This window comes from Sciurus vulgaris, assembly GCF_902686455.1.
Source record: "Sciurus vulgaris genome assembly, chromosome: 8".
Classification (NCBI taxonomy): domain Eukaryota; kingdom Metazoa; phylum Chordata; class Mammalia; order Rodentia; family Sciuridae; genus Sciurus; species Sciurus vulgaris.
This window is the reverse complement of record NC_136468.1, coordinates 124,978,787-124,992,050: the sequence shown is the minus strand read 5'-3', so window position 1 is coordinate 124,992,050 and position 13,264 is coordinate 124,978,787. Positions and strand designations below refer to the sequence as shown.

General features: G+C 44.1%; 1 protein-coding gene across 1 annotated transcript in view; it reads left to right on the top strand.

Moving 5' to 3' along the window:
* Positions 1 to 10,182, top strand: part of GNB1L (G protein subunit beta 1 like) — a 68,887-nt gene extending 58,705 nt beyond the window's left edge. The window contains exon 8 of the mRNA XM_079152022.1: positions 6,405 to 10,182. Within this exon, the coding sequence (XP_079008148.1) occupies positions 6,405 to 6,656 (252 nt within the window). The 3' untranslated portion in view covers positions 6,657 to 10,182. The remainder of the gene's footprint in view (positions 1 to 6,404) is intronic.
* The last annotated feature ends 3,082 nt before the right edge of the window (positions 10,183 to 13,264 follow it).

Here is a 13,264-nt window from a genome sequence, read left to right as displayed (position 1 = left end):
AGTCTGTGTAGTCAGTGTTGTCCACATCCCACCTCACAAATGAAATGATCATATATTAGTACCATTCCATTTCTCCACCCCCAGTCCTTACTGCTGCTATTGCTATATATTTGACTTCTGCACATATCAGAATCCACCTTACAATATTAGTTTTAAGGCATCAGTTGTTTTTTTTTTTAAAAATAAGAAATTTAAAAATACAGTGTTTTATACTTACTCGCTTATTTTACCATTTATAGTATTCCTCCTATAAAATTAAATTTCTTTAACTGGAAGAACAACCAAGAAATGTAGTGCAGTTCTGCTGGCAAAAAATTTCCCTAGTTTTTTGTTTTGTTTTTGCAGTACTGGGTCTGGTTTTGAACTCAGGAGCACCCTACCACTGGGCCTTTTTGTTAATTTTTTATTTTAGACAGGATCTTGCTAAGTTGCTGAGGCTGGCCTCGAACTTAACAATCCTCCCCACTCAGCCTCTTGAGTTTGGCATTACAGGTATGTGCTACTACACCTGTTCTAGCTTTTGTTTATATAGAATATATTTTTATTTCTCCTTCCTGTTTGTTTATTTTTGGTGCCAGGTATTGAACCCAGGGCCTCATACATGCTAAGAATGCACTCTCCTACTGAGATATACCCCCAGCACCTCTTCCTTTTTCAAGATTCCTAGATATAGAATTTGCAGATGATAATTTTATGGCAGTTTATTCCATTGCTGCCCCTTTTTTGGCAGGGGTGGGACATTGGGGATTGAACCACTTAACCACTGAGCCAAATTTCCAGCCCTTTTATTTTTTATTTTGAGATAGGGTCTTGCTAAGTTGCTTAAGGGCCTCACTAAGTTGCTGAGGTTGGCCTCAAACCTGCAATCCTCCTGCCTCAGTCTCCTGAGTCACTGAGATTACAGGCATCTGCTACCACGCCCAGCTCTGGCCCATTGTTTCTGATAAGAAATGCTGTTATCTTATCATTATTGCCATGTATACAATGTGTCCAATATTCCTTGGCTGTGCCCAAGATTATCCTTTTTATTAGTGATTTTCAGTAATTTGACTTACTTGCTTTGGTGTGTTTTTTTCTTATGATTGTATTTTGCTGAGCTTTTGACCTGTAAATTGATGTTTTTCACTAAAATTGGGAAATTACTGGTCATTATTTCTTCAAATAATTTTTCTCTACCCTTTTTATTTCTTTTTAACCTCCTGTTACTTCAGTAAGTAAGTTTAGACAGTTCGACATTGTCTCATTGGTCCTGAGGTTCTGTTCATTTCCTTTTATCTTTTCTTCAGATTGGATAATGTCTATTGATCTACTTTCTTAATTCACTGACTTTATAGAAAATAATTTCCTAATAAATAAATAAATAAATAAATAAATAAATAATGAGAATATAATCCCAATCTGCTGTTTATTCTGTAAAATTTTTATTTCAGTTATTGAGATGTTCAATTCTTTATTTTCTCTTTTTAAAATAATTTCTATTCCTCTACTGGTAGTTCCTATCTGCTCACTCACTCAGATAAATTTTTTGTAATTATTTGAATACATTTTCCTTAATTTAAAAAAAAAATTAAATAGCTTCTTTCTAGTCTTCATTATGTTCAATATCTATACCATTTTGGGATCAGTTTCTGTTAACTAGTTGCGTTTTTTTTTTTTTTTTACCTTGACTGTGAGTCTTATTTCCTGCTTCTTTGCATATCTAATAATTTTTGTGTGTCCAACATAAATAATAAATTATAGAGACTCCAAATCCTGTTATTTTGCTCTCAAGAATGTTTACCTTTTTTTCTAGTAAGCACTTCAGTTACTGCTGCTCACCTTGAACTTGTGTAGGCTTGGCTTTGTGCTTTGTTAAGGCAGGTTTGTGGAAAAGTTATTCCCAATTCCTTTAGTGTAATAGAACTCAACTCCCAAACCTATCTCCACTTCAGACCTTGCCAAGGTTTGGTTTCGAGCTTTATTATAGTATGTATAGTGAGGCTATTCTGGCATCTCAATTGGTCTTAGGCCATCATTGTTGACCTCTCATACCAATTCCACCTAACCCTGCAGTAGCCACACTCTGTTAAGCTCCACATAGTGTTCTCTAAGCAGGCATAGCCCAGTCCTTGAACAAGGACTTGTGAGGAACCCCCAGTCTTCAGCACCTCCAAAACACCCCCAGCTCCATTCATTCTGCCACCTCATCCCCTTAGATTTCAGCCCTCTAGCTTCCCCAAATCCTGATTTCTGCCACATCAGCTTAACATGACTGCTGTGTTCTACCTGGAATTTGTGGCCAGAACATTGTCCCTTGGCAAACACCCTTGGGCATTAGGGAGGCTCACTCATCAGCAGACCTCCTCTGCCTGTTAATTGCCTATAATCTGTTACCTTGTGTGTTTTGTTCACTTTTATGGTTGTTTACAGTGAGATGACTAGTGTGGTACCAGTTACTCTATTGTAGCCACTTTCCTATTGTTTTTGCTTTATGAAGGATAAACCTATTTATTTGCTAGTCATAGTTCTTCATTGTGAATTATATTCTTTTTTTAATATTTTTTAGTGGACCTTTATTTTTTAATTTATTTATATGTGAGCTGAGAATCGAACCCAGTGCCCCACACGTGCCAGGCAAATGCTCCATCACTAAGCCACAACCCCAGCCCGAATTGTATTCTTTATCATTGTTTAAGTGTCATATGTGGTCTTAGTGCTTTAGCTCTAAATTAAATTTTTCTATTACTAAATGGGCTCCTATTTCTCTTGTTTGCATTTTCCTGGTATATCTGCCATTCACCCTTATGGAGTCTCATACATAGCAGAGATCTGGATTTAACTCTGGAATCTGACCATAACATTGTTGAGTATATTTGTATTTTTATTATTTTATGCAAATATACAGAACAAATTGCTAAGAAACTAAGGTAGTTCATGTCAGGTGGAAAAGAAAGAAATAATGCTGATTTTTTCATTATTTATGGTGGGATGTCCTATAATCTCTCAAGTGGGAGGTTGACTATTGTGTCTTTGACTCCGTATGACAAACGATGAGCAAATCAAGTGAACTTAACTAATAATTTCCTCTCATTATGCCCCCCCATATTTCTGTTTGTTACATAACCAGTTCTATAGCCATAATCCCCATGTTTTAGACTTAATCCTGCAGGTAAGTAGACTCAGTACTGTCTGCCAGACCATTTGCCATAGTTCTTCAGTATCTTTTATATGAGTAAAACTAATCTTCTTGTTCTTCCAGAAGAGCTTATGGGAGCAATATTCTTTGAGTTCTTACATGTTCAAAAATGTCTATGTATTGTTTTTATTGAGTGACAGTTTGGCTGGATATAAAATTCTTGGGCCACACTTACTTTCTCAGCCCCTGTGGGCATTACTCCACTGTCTATTGGCACAGATGTAGCCATAGAACATTCTGAGGACAGCCTACACTTTACCCTCATAATCAATATTATCTTTTTACCTGGCTACCAAAAGGACTTTATAAGCTATTAGGTCTAGTAATTTTACTAGAACATAGTTTTTCTTTTCTTTCTTTCTTTCTTTTTTTTTTTTTTTGCACCAAGGATTGAGCCTAGAGGTGCTTAACCACTGAGCCACATCCCCAGCCCATTTTTTATGTTTTATTTAGAGACAGGGTCTTGCTGAGTTGCTTAGTGCCTCTCTAAATTGCTGAGGCTGGCTTTGAACTTCTATCCTCCTGCCTCAGCTTCCTGAACTGCTGGAATTAAGGTGTGTGCCACCGCACCTGGCTAGAGCATATCTTAAGGTTGATTGCAATATAGTCTTTCTTTGGATTTATAGTACTTCAATTTTAAGAAATTAGTATTGCTTTTCTAAATCAGTGAATACCAATATCCCAACATCTCATCTTTCATTATCCTCCCATATTCTCTCTTGTTCATTTGAACTTTTTGTTTTCCTAATTTTTCTCACTTTTCATCTTTTTCCTGCCCTCCATGTTCTTCCTCTCTTTTTTCAGGGTCTACTCCTGTTTCTGATTCCCCTTCATTTCTTTGAGTTTTTTCTTCCACTTATTTCCTGAGCTCTGCTATTTCCAATCTCCTCAGTATTTTTCTGTTTTATAGAGGTAATTTAATTTATTGTTTTATTTTGTTAATTTATGGATAAATTGCTTAGTGACCATTTCCATTGCCTTTGATGAGTGTTGTCATTTGCTTTTCCTATTTCTTTCCTCCTTTTTCTGTGTGCTATCTTTGTAGAAATAGTGATTTTTCAACTGAAGATAGTGACTCTCTTAGGAGTCTCTTAAGGAAAAAAGAGACGAGCATGGTGGTGCATGCCTCTAATCCCAGCATTTTGGGAGGCTGAGGCAGGAGGATCATGAGTTCAAAGCCAGCCTCAGCAACAGCGAGGCACTAAGAAACTCAGTGAGACCCTGTCTCTAAATAAAATAGGGATGTGGCTCAGTGGTGGAGTGCCCCTGAGTTCAATCCCCAGTAGCCCCCACCAAGAAAAACGAAAAGAAAAGAGGCTGATACAAAGAGTTCATGGTGCTCAGGGCCAGACCACATGCACAATCAATTGGTGGAAGAAATGGTGTCACAATGTTAGCAAAGTGCCTTTGTCATTAAAATGTGGGAAGAGAGATGCCAGTTACCTTGCAAAGCATGGTACTGTTCTACATAACCAAGAATGCTGTGTAATAGTTAGTTTTTTATTACTAATACATGACAAAATACCTGTCATGTAGGCCAACTTTATAAAGAAGCTTATTTAAATCAAAGTTCTGGAGGGGAGGTTCAAAGTCCAAGATTGGGTGAGCCCATTGGTTTGTCCTCAGTGAGGGCCCAGTGGTGGGAGCATGTGTAGAGGAATAGATTATATTACCAGACAGGAAGCCAGAGAGGCTAGGGTTCCAAAATTTCTTTTAAGGGTACATCCCCAACTGAGCTAATGACCTCCCATTAGGCCCCAACTCTTAAAAGATTCCATACCATCATTACCACACTGAGGACCAGGCTTGCAACCCAGAAACCTTTAGTGAGCACATACTTCAATATACTCAAACCATAGCATGTTGTGACAGGCAGCTTTGATTCCTTACTCCAGGAGGCATGTTTCAGGAAGGGATCAGGCAGGAGGCTTTCCATTCACCCAATACGGAATGTGGGGGCACTTGGCCTCTAGAGGAGGCCAACTCTCTGCTAACTCCATGCAGGTAGAAAATACCTGTGTAATTCCTTGTTTTGTCCAGTGCTCTGCCCATTTATCAGGACCAACCAGAGAGTAGGTTTCACCCACAGCCCACTGAGGAGCACTACTATACATATGACTTCTCTTGCCACCTTCAGTATTATCTCTCCCTTATCTGTGTCTTGCTCTACTTTCAGTTGCTAAAATAAAATATCTGAGACTAGATAATTTATAAATAACAGCAACTCACAGTTTTGGTTGTTATAAAATCCTAGAGTATAGTGCCAGCATCTGGTGAGGGCCTTCTTGCTTCATGACGCCATGGCAGAAGGCATCCCATGGTGACACAGAGCAAGTGTACTAGCTCAAGTCGTTTTCTCTTCTGATAAAGCAACCATCACAATTTCCCCATCCTCATGACCTCATCTAATCCTAATTACCTCCCAACAGTCCCACTTCCAAATACTATCAACATATGAATTTGAGGATTAATTTCCCAACACATAAACTTTGGGGGACATATTGAAACCACAGGACCCTGTCTGCACCCTGTTGATTCCTACTCTTGGTAGCTCTCTAACCCCTTCCATGTTTCCTTTTTTTTCTTTTTCTTTTTCTTTTTTTTTTTTTGCAGTGCTGGGGGTTGTACCCAGGGCCTTGTGCTTGCAAGGCAAGCACTCTACCAACTGAGCTATCTCCCCAGCCCCCCTCTTCCATGTTTCTGCATTTCACTTAACTCTTAGTCTTTCTGAAGATGAAGTTTGTGTTTCTTATTCCCCTGGAGCATTGGAGTAGTGGCCAAGGTTCCTCCAGGAAAAATACTGACTTCATGATGCATTCAAGTTAGAAATGTGGCCTCTCACTGGATACGAGGGTGCAGTATATTCCCATTACGAGAGATCCCAGGACCCAGTTGTGTTGAGTTCTCCCCTGAAGGCTGGGGATTCTCTGTCTGCTGACCCAAGGGCTCTTTGCTGATGTCACCCACATCAGCAAGTCAGAGCAGGTCCAGGGAAGGAGCAACTCTGCAGGTTTTCAGGCTACCCAGAGGGATTTCTGAAGTCCCCCATCATGGCCAAGAGCAAACGACTTCCATGGAAGAACAGGAGGAAGAGGTGGCCAGCCACAGGGAGCACATGGCTGTCTGGGAACCCATGGCTATCTCCTGTTTCAACTATGGGACACGGCAGTGGGATATTTATGACCAGGTCTACCACAGGCTTAGGAACAGTCTAACAATTTTGTTACAGGTGCGCCACATCCATGAACTCACCAATCCTGGAATTGCTGACATCATGATCCGGCCAGACCGCAAGATTCTGGCCACGGCAGGTTGGGACCATCGTATCCGCATATTTCACTGGAGAACAATGAAGCCACTGGCTGTGCTTGCCTTCCACAGTGCTTCTGTCCACTGTGTGGCCTTTGCTGCTGACGGCTTGTTGGCCGCAGGATCCAAGGACCAGCGCATCAGCATTTGGTCTCTGTATCCACACACATAACTTGGCTACTCCCTTCTTGAAAGACTCAAAAGACAGAAGGTGGGCATCTCACTCCAGCCTTGACCCAATCATGTGAAAACTGACCCTCAAAGCCTCTGAGGACCAGCAACTTTTGGTCCAAAGAGCATGGAGTTCTCACTTTCTTTATGAGACTTGCTATTCCTTTCACAAACCACAATGTCCATCTGATGATAACTCTGGTGACCAGCCAGATACCTGGCACCTGTGGCCTGGTGAGAGGCGTGGCTGAAGCCCGGCCATACTGCCAGGCTAAGGGGATTTTACAATAAATTTTCCATTGAAAACCTGCAAGCTCAAGGTAGGAACCATCAAAGGAGACATCCCCTGACACCTGCCCTCCACATAGTGTCAGAGCCCTCAGATCCTCCCTGAACAAGCCTATTCCTCAGTCTTGCTATTGACTAACTAAGCATGTTGAGGGCTGGACCTTGGCTACAGAACCCCTAGTGTGGCCTCCTACAGATGTCCACAGGGTTCCTGCCTCCAGAGATGGGCAGGAGCTCCTGTCACCCAGGACAGAGGCCAGAATCTGGAAAAGATTGTAACTCAAATCCCTGAAGAGTGTGGTGAAAAAGGGCCAGTGGGAGGTGGCCAACATGTTCAGGACAGAAGGAACTCATGGTGCATAGAGCAAGGCCAGATGCAGGATCCCCCTGTAAACAGGGTTAGGTGAAAGGGGGTCAGGGCCATTTCCAAGTGAGCCTGACAGAAGGCATAGGGGTATCAAGTGAGAAAAGCCACTGGCTCTTTATGGTGACCATGGACATAAGTGCAGCTACATGTGCATAAAGTAGCAACACCATACAAACTGGGAATGGGCACCCAGAGCCAAGAGGGTGCTCAGATCTGGTGCACCCTCTAAGGTAGAATCAATTGGGAAGGAATGGGATCTCAAAGGTGGGGATGGGGTAGACCGACAGACCTCAAAGAAGCAGGAGACCTCAGGCCTCTCTATTCTGCCATTATTGCCAGAAGAGTTGCCAGTCCTACCTGCAGCCAGCCCCCTTTACCTGAAGAACTGGCATAGCTCGCAGGTGCTGCCCTACAATGCACTAACATTCAGGACCCCCCCTCCCCTCTGGAACTCTAGTGCTATAACTAGACTCTACTCCCAGCATAGCAGAGGGTGAAGTGCAAAGTGTGTCCTGTGCCGAGAGCACCATATTGCAATAGGATGGCCTGGTATCTCCTATTTATAAACAGAAATCTGGAGAACATGCATGAAACTGGGAATAAAGGATGTGGGGTCAGGGACTGGAGTATGAAATGGGTCAGGTCATTAATGTATACAGGCCCTCTGAGCAGAGAGCCTGGGCTTTGCATTGCAGCTTCAGGGGCTTTCTAGAAAGGGCCCACAGTTGGATTAGTAATAGGTTGGCTGAAACATGGACCCCAAAAAGTGTCCACATATGTGAAGTTGAAGTGCCCAACTGCCTTGGTATACAGAAGAGGAAGGGATCCAGAGGCTGGAGGATTGGAATGTTGAAAAGGGATTTGTCACCTAAGATCTATTTACCTGCTGCTAAAGGGTCCTAAGGCTTTCACTCCCATGATGGAAGGATGAAGTTACTGGGGAGGCCCATCATCCTCAAAGTACTCTGTGATCACTCTTCTCTGTAGGTAAGAAATTAAGATGAGAGCCAGGTGGTGTGGTGGGTGTCTCTTCTAGCTACTCACATGGCTGAGGTAGGAGGATCGCAAGTTCAAAGCCACCCTCAGCAAAGGCGAGGTGCTAATAAGGAACTCAGTGAGACCCTGTCTCTAAATAAAATACAAAATAGGGCTGGGGATGTGGCTCAGTGGTCGAATGCCCTGGAGTTCAATCCCTGGTACCAAAATAAATAAATAGGTAGATAGGTAGGTAGGCAGATAGATAGGTAGATAAATAGATAAATGCATGAAGTTACAGTGAGAACTGATGCTTCTAGCCTGGGATATCTAAATGCAATGAGAATCACTGGATCCAGTGTAGGAGGGGCCAAGTGGTAGCACTTAATTGCCAAAGACAGGGGTGGTTCCCAAGATGGGCAGTGGAGTCAGAGCCTCCATCAGAAGAGTCTCCCTGGCAGAGACCTATAATGGGGCCAGTTGACATTAGTCTCTGGAGACTGAATCAATGAGACACCTACAAAGTTGACTTGATTCACATAAGCAGATGTGTTCTAGATCTAGTAAGCAGAAGTCTGACCTGGGTCATCAAAAGAGAGAGGCAATAGCCTCCTGATCACAGACCCAGACCCCTCCAATGGAGGGAGTATGGTTTCCTTAAAGAAAGCCCCCTATACTGCTAACTGTGTATACTGCTCATTCTCTTTCCAGCCTTCCTTGGGGGCTACCACACTGTCCCAGGAGGTCCTAGTGTTGACTGGGGAAGGCAAACCCATGTCCAAGCCTCCCTGTTTGGGCACTGGTCTGGTCCAGGTAGCGCTGTTATAGGTAGCTGCTTATGTCCAGAACATCTCCAGAGCCCATGTTGAGCATCCTGTAGCCAGCTGCCAGGATGTTGGGGAACATATCCAGAGACATTTTCACATCACTGGAATGTCCGAAGGAGCAAACCTGATTTAGGATGCAGTGACTTAGATCTGTTAGGCACCAAAGGATGGTGCTGGGAGAGCCTTGCTGTGGGGTGCTGGTCAACTCTGTCACAATTGTCAGGTTTTAATTCTCCTATGACAGTGGCTGAGAATCTAGAGACATCGAAGGATGTATGAAGTTTTGTTGAAGAAGTCAAACCAAAGCTCCAAAGAGAGGTTGTGCTCCTGGGGCAGCAAATGCAGCTTCCACCAGGACCAGGGGCCTCATCTTTGGGAGCAGTCTTGGTGCCTTGATCAGAATTTGGATCAGTTTAGCTCCACATGAAGCACTGTTAGCTAACACAGCCATAAACAGATAGCACCTGGTTGTAGGCAATTATTTTGGAAACTTGTTCCACCCATGGACCCCAACACCTCTTGCAAAGCTTCCAGGCCATTACCAGGGAAATCTAGGGCACACTAGCCTGTCCTGGTGACTCAACCAAAAGGTGACAGCATGTACAGGTTAGACCTTGCTGATGCCAAAGAGCAAAGAGCTCTAACAGCTTTGTCCTCACTGAAACAAAGGCATGAACACAGTACCTAATGGCATATCCTCTTTTTAAAAAATTTTAGTTGTCGATGGACCTTTATTTTTTTTAATTTATATGCAGTGCTGAGAATCGAACCCAGAACCTCACACATGCTAGGCAAGAGCTCTACCACTGAGCTTCAACCCCAGCCCTAATGGCCCATCCTTGTCCTTGTTATCCTCATCCTCAATGGGTGCTCTAGAGAGAATGGCATTGGAAGGATGAGATAAACAGCAGAAGAGGGGGGCAGGTCTCACAAATGGTCACCCTCTTGCAGCCTTGCCTGTACTACTCCCAGGCCTCCAGAAGCCTCTGAGGCAGCATCTGCCCTGCCTCATTTCTGACCCTGAGGCCCCTGGGTATAGGGTACATTCTTGAGAACCTCTGGAATTGGCACAAGACCCCATTTATGCCCCTACCTCCATTTATGCCCCTGTTGTCTTTGGCATCATCACTATAGTCACAGAAACAGAATAGAGCTGGGGCTGAGGATATAGCTCAGTGGTAGAGGTCCTAGGTTCACTCCTCAGCTCTGGAGGTAAAAAAAAAGATTAGGGCCAATAGCCATGAGGCATGTGTTCCAGACAAAGGAACAAGAATGCTGTGAGTCAGTGGGAAATTTGCTAAATGAAGAAATATTCTCTTTTAAAATGTCTAAGGAGAGCTGCTGCTCATGGACTACCAGCATCTCACCTGGAGACAAAAGATGGTAAAGAGGTGGTGTTGGCAGGGACACACACCTCACATCTGATCCCTGGACCTTGCATTTTTTTTTTCTTTTTTGTCTCCTGTTTGCTAGGCAAGTGCCCTACTGCTGAGCCACACCCCCACGCCCACTGCTTAAGGGCACAAGCAGGGTAAAACAGACTGCTGACTGGGAGCCTGGGTCAGTTCTGAGGCCCATGCAGTGTCGAGCAGTTATCTGGTCACATCTTGTGGCTGAATCTTTTATATATATAGTTTATTTTATATATGTATTTAATGTGGTGCTGAGTATCAAACCCAGGGCCTCATGTGTTAGGCAAGCACTCTACCACTGAGCTACAACCCCAGTCCTTGTGGCTGAATCTTGATGTTCAGGGACAAAGGTAGTGAACAGCCCCTAAATCTTGCATGCTTGATATGGTTTTTGCTCCTACAAACCAGCCATGAACTCTGTATGGGTGGATAAGGCAGGCTGGGTCCTACCCTTCAGGCAGATTCATATCCTCCAAAGCATTATAGCTGGTGGCCCAGGACTTCTGGTTGCTCAGTTGAGCTGCCTGGAATAGCAGTTAAGCCAATGCTATGAGAGCACTGGAATCCAAGAGTCTTGACTGATGTTTGTTCAGTTTATGTCCCACCTGATGACCATTGCTCTGGTACTGGGAACCTAATCTTGAGTCCCTCCCTGCCCCTTGCCCTAGCATCCCAGAGGAAACAGCCCAGGATCCTGGTTCTTCTGATGGAAGGTTCAAATTCAGTATTCACCGCAAAAAGGTGAGGATGTAGCTCAGTGATAGATCTTTTGCCTGGAATGCATGAAGTCCTAGGTTTGATCTCCAGCATGTGTGCGTGCACACGCACACACACACACACCAAAAAAAAAAAAAAAAAATGATGAAACACCAAACTAAGGATTATTACTTATAGATCCTCCTGGGCAGGGAGGGTGCAATGAGTCAGGAGGACAGTTCTCCATCCCCAGATCATGCAAAACAGGAATGGAGAGTCAGGCAAAAAGAGCACAACTAATTATATATATATATGTATATATATATATATATACATATATATATATATATATACACACATATATGAAGAAGGTGTGAGTTGCTTTAAGTTTACAGGCAAATGCTTGACTGATCTGTTTAAAGGAAGCAGCCTGAAAAGTGGGAACCCAGTCTACGAGGCAGGGGAGATGCCTCCCAGGTTCTTATTTCTGGTCATGGGCTTGAGCCACATGGTGATGTTCTGGTCTCCAGGTGTCCTCCCATTCAATGCCACAAAATGGAGTTTCTCCAGTTGCCACTTTACCATAATAAAAACAGCCTATTTTCCTTAGAGTTGTTGCTACTCCCTGGATCAGTCAGTAAGGCCTTCCTGGGAAGTGGAGAGTATGGTGGTCATCCATCTCATAGACACAGACTGCACAGCAAGACTTGGGCAGGCCACTGTTTCCCTTTCCCCATCACACCTGGAGGTGGCAATCTGGAGTTCTGTGCAGTGTCCCTGGGATGAGCCCGGGGATGATGGCTTCTGGAGGCAGTATGTTGGACCCCAGCCTCACGCATGCAGCAAGACATTTCCCATTGCATCCAGCCTATCAACTGAGAGAGGCACAGATTTCATTTATCTGCCTCTCCAAATGTTCTCCCATAACATTCCAATGTGGGGAGGCTACCCACAACCAAAGAAAACTTGTATTTGGAGGTAGCAATAGACATTTCTTGTATTTAGTACTGAATCTGGTGTAGTCTACCATATATCCTTCCTCCCTCCCTCCCTCCCTCCCTCCCTCCCTTCCTTCCTTGCGTACCAGGGATTAAACTCAGGGCACTTGACCACTGAGCTGCATCCCCAGCCCTATTTTGTATTTATTTAGAGACAAGGTCTTATTGAGTTGCTTAGCACCTTGTTTTTGCTGAGGCTGGCTCTGAACTTGCGATCCTCCTGCCTCAGCCTCTTGAGCTGCTGGGATTACGGGAGTGTACCACCATGCCCAGCTCCCTAATGTTCCTATTGGAAGAGTTTCTGTGGGTCAAGAACACAGTTGTGGTATGACTATCCTGGCTCAGGGCCACATAGGGCTGCAGTTGGAGTGACAGCAGCCTGGGCTCCTATTCAAATCCAGATCCTGTGGCTACAGAATGGAGCTCTCAGCTCCAGGGGGTTGACCAGGACCTGCCCTAGGCCTCCCTCATCAGTACACTGTGAATAGTAGTGTATCTTCACAGCAAGCAAGGTGGTCTTGGGATATTCTGTTTAGTGACTTGGATGGCCCAGGGTGGGGTTCAGACAGACTGCAAAGCTAATGAGCTCTACCAGGGAGATCCAGCATCCTCAGCTACTATCTCTGGTACAAGGTAGGGGCTCCTCATAGGAATAGTAGAAGGTGTGCAGCTCTGGACAGGGGCACCAAGGCAGTCTGGCATGTCTACATGATAGGATTCTGCCTTCAGAGGAATCTGCTGCCAGTACCAAGGACCTCCTACCTTAATATTAAGTGTTACTATGTGCCACTCATTCAGCCCCATGGTCACCCTATGACATGGACGCAGTCATTATCCACCCAGCAGGTGGGCAGCACATACTCAGCATTACACTGTCCCTCCCTGAAAAATGGCCCTGGGAGTGCTTTCTCCTTTTCCCCTCAAGTGTCCCAAACAGGATCCCAGTCATGAACTCTGGGAATAGGCATACCGGACCCTGCATCTGGCCACAGGTGACCCCACAGATGTTGGCTTGGACTCAACACTTGGATGCTGAGTTAGTTGAC